This window comes from Engystomops pustulosus, chromosome 6 (genome assembly GCF_040894005.1).
Source record: "Engystomops pustulosus chromosome 6, aEngPut4.maternal, whole genome shotgun sequence".
Classification (NCBI taxonomy): Eukaryota; Metazoa; Chordata; class Amphibia; order Anura; family Leptodactylidae; genus Engystomops; species Engystomops pustulosus.
Window position 1 is genome coordinate 59145894 of NC_092416.1, and position 2831 is coordinate 59148724.

Consider the following 2831-nt stretch of genomic DNA (forward strand, 5'->3'; position numbering starts at 1 on the left):
GCCAGCTTGAAAGTCAACTGACCACTGTTGTTGTTCCCATAACCCCCTATGCTACATCAACTGTTATCATGGGGGAAATGTACAGTAGCCTGCCCCTTCAGGGGAAATATAGTACTACATGGCAGTTACTCATATAAATTGCCAGTTTTTATAATCTGTCGGAGTTTAGCCCACTCTTTGTAATCTGCTTTGATATGAAGAGTGGGGGTCCCCTCCAAAGCATGCATATGTCCTGTTATGTAAATTTTTTAACTTCTTTATAACAAAGAACATTGGGGCACCAGATTCATGAAGAACAGGCACTACAAATCCTGGTTCTAGTGCCCTCTGTACACTACACAGGCAAACTGTATGTAGTGCAGTTTGCTCTCTTCTTAATAAATTTGCCACATTGAGTTTTTTTGTCTGCTAGTCAGTTACCTATTACTGGGAAAGCTGGGTTACAATGAATATGTCCTTGTATATATTAACCACCGGGAATGTTGTGTGACTAAAGAAACACCAGATCACCAAACAATTAAACTTTTGTTTCTTTTATTATCTTAAAGTAAAAATATAGATTTTATAATAAAAATGTCTGTAAACAAAATGTGCAAATTATACATATGTACAAAGCCTTGTTGCACGTCGCCCCGTCGTATTTAACCCTTTAGCCAGTGGAGAGCCCAGCAAAGCTTTGTCCTCCAGCAACTAAGTGGTTAAAATAAATAATGCAAATCGCATACTCATTTAAAAACCCTTTGGGTTCACAAGGGTTCTTACTGTACCCCTATATTAATATATTCAATCCCCTTAAAGGACTAAATGACCCCACAGTGTATTGCTCAGAATTATCTTCCATGCAGCAAGTGGTTGTGTAGGTAGGAACATATTTACAAAAGGAAATGATGGGTGTGGAATAAATTATAATGGGAGTCTTGTATTTCAGCCATAAGTCCATGCTTGGTCTGCATCAGGTTTCCCAGATGGTGCAGCTTAGTTTTTGTTTGGCCCATGACGGGTCTTCACCAAGGTCTCCAAATGGAGTTGGTTGGCTGAGGTGGGCTTATTGCTTGTGGTCTTGGTGCTGCCTGGTTTGGAGAGAAGCAGATCATCTCTGATCTTCTTGGGCTGAGGTGAAGCACAATTCTTGGACTGCTGTTGGCTTTAGCACTGGGGGATTTGGTGCAATCTTGACAACAAAGCTCTGGGCTCCTCTGCAGATGGTCCAGAAGGCGAGTGCAGGTGTCTCCAGCTATGGCATTACTCTTCCTGAGGAGACCACTGAGGCGTTCTAGACAAGCTCTGTACCCCTCTCTGTATTTTTCTGTAGAATCTTAAAAGAAAAAGAACAAAGGAACGGTTAGATCTCAATCAAGTCAAGCATCAAGTCTATATTTTATCACCTATTCATCTACTGTCACATAGCTAGGACTTCTTAACCCTCACGGACTAATATCATCAAGTGTTTATGTATCATTCCCTTTAAAATGTCTCAAGACAGACATAAGGCCCTAGTTATGACTATAGAACATGTACTTACTTTGTGTCTGCACTGGTGGGATATCCTTGAGGAAACGAACTGTCATCTCCAGAATATCAGCTTTTTCTAGTTTGGAATATCTGGAATTCTATGGAGAAAAAAAATGGAGGGAGAAGGTTACAATCAGAAACTCAGTAGAATCCAAGGAGCTAATGTACAGGACTATGAAAGTAATATGTCGATGATAATAAATGTACTTACATCTTTTCCTATCAGAGGCAGGATGAGTGTCTTGAGCTGGTTGAGACTCTCATTTATCCTTGCTCTTCTCCTTTTCTCCATCAGAGGTTTAAGAGTCTGCAGAATAAGGAGGAACATTTGTTAATATCTAGTTACATTTCTCATAAAACAGAGTCACCATAAAACATGTCAGTGCAGAGACAATGAATCTTCCATGTGCTCACCTTTCTCAGCTCACTGGCTTCCTTGCTCTTTTTGCCAGGCTTGGGCTGGTAGCTGGGAGCAGACTCTGAGATAATCATGCTGGGTGCCATGGCTCAGTGACAAGCAGTGCTCTCTCACTGTGCAGGAGGTAAGAGGTAGTATCTGCTATGGGATGCTGCTCTGCTATTTATGGGAGCTTCAGCTGGAAACTCCACCCACACTGGGGAAGGACAAAGACCCTCTGGGGGACACTCCCAATACTTTTCCCTCCTCTATGAGCCATCTGTTCAGGACAGGTAACTGACTCCAGCACTTGTATGCAAAAATAAAATCATAAGAATAAACAGGAATGATATATTTTAAGAAAATCAGCCACCAATCCAATATTCACACACTGCAGAATGATAACGTCACTGAAGACACTACATAATCATTCATTAAACATACCTATGTATCTATATTCCTGTCTATGTATCTAATATCAATTTATAATCTACATTTTAATCTTCCTATAAATACATTAACTTAATTTTATTATTTGTGCTACCTTTTTAACTTTATCTTGCATTTACATTTATCTTTATTTTTCTATTATCTATCTTTCTCTCTCTCTCATTTATTCATTATTCTGTCGATCTATCTATCTATTTATCTGTCCAACTATCAAATCTATATAATTATTTTTCCATCTCTTGCTCATGGGTAGATAATTCCAATTGCAAAATATGTATATATTCGTTCTTGTATAACTTCCTACCATGTTATCTATTGTTGTCTAGTCATCTATATAGCTATCCTCTACCTACTATCTATCTATCTATCTATCTATCTATCTATCTATCTATCTATTTTACTTACCTGATATCTGTCTATCCTTTACCTATATTATCTATCTTATTACCCTGTCCAGTTACCTAAATATCTG

General features: G+C 38.6%; 1 protein-coding gene across 1 annotated transcript; it reads right to left on the reverse strand.

Annotated features, from left to right (window-relative positions):
* Positions 1-582: 582 nt before the first annotated feature.
* On the reverse strand, positions 583-2054 carry HES2 (hes family bHLH transcription factor 2). The gene is made up of 4 exons (XM_072113284.1): positions 1927-2054; positions 1724-1819; positions 1523-1610; positions 583-1315 (listed from the first exon to the last, which is right to left on the reverse strand). Exons 1-4 carry the CDS (start codon positions 2014-2016, stop codon positions 1005-1007), a joined length of 585 nt encoding a protein of 194 aa, XP_071969385.1. The 5' UTR covers positions 2017-2054; the 3' UTR covers positions 583-1004.
* Positions 2055-2831: the final 777 nt, after the last annotated feature.

What these genes read in the sequence shown, in the direction of transcription:
- HES2 (XM_072113284.1), bottom strand. Translation starts at nt 2,016, where the DNA reads ATGGCACCCAGCATGATTATCTCAGAGTCTGCTCCCAGCTACCAGCCC. An exon ending in TGCCTCTGATAGGAAAAGAT is followed by an intron (nt 1,611 to 1,723) that starts GTAAGTACATTT and finishes TTTTCTCCATAG; the next exon opens with AATTCCAGATATTCCAAACT. An exon ending in CCCACCAGTGCAGACACAAA is followed by an intron (nt 1,316 to 1,522) that starts GTAAGTACATGT and finishes TTTTCTTTTAAG; the next exon opens with ATTCTACAGAAAAATACAGA.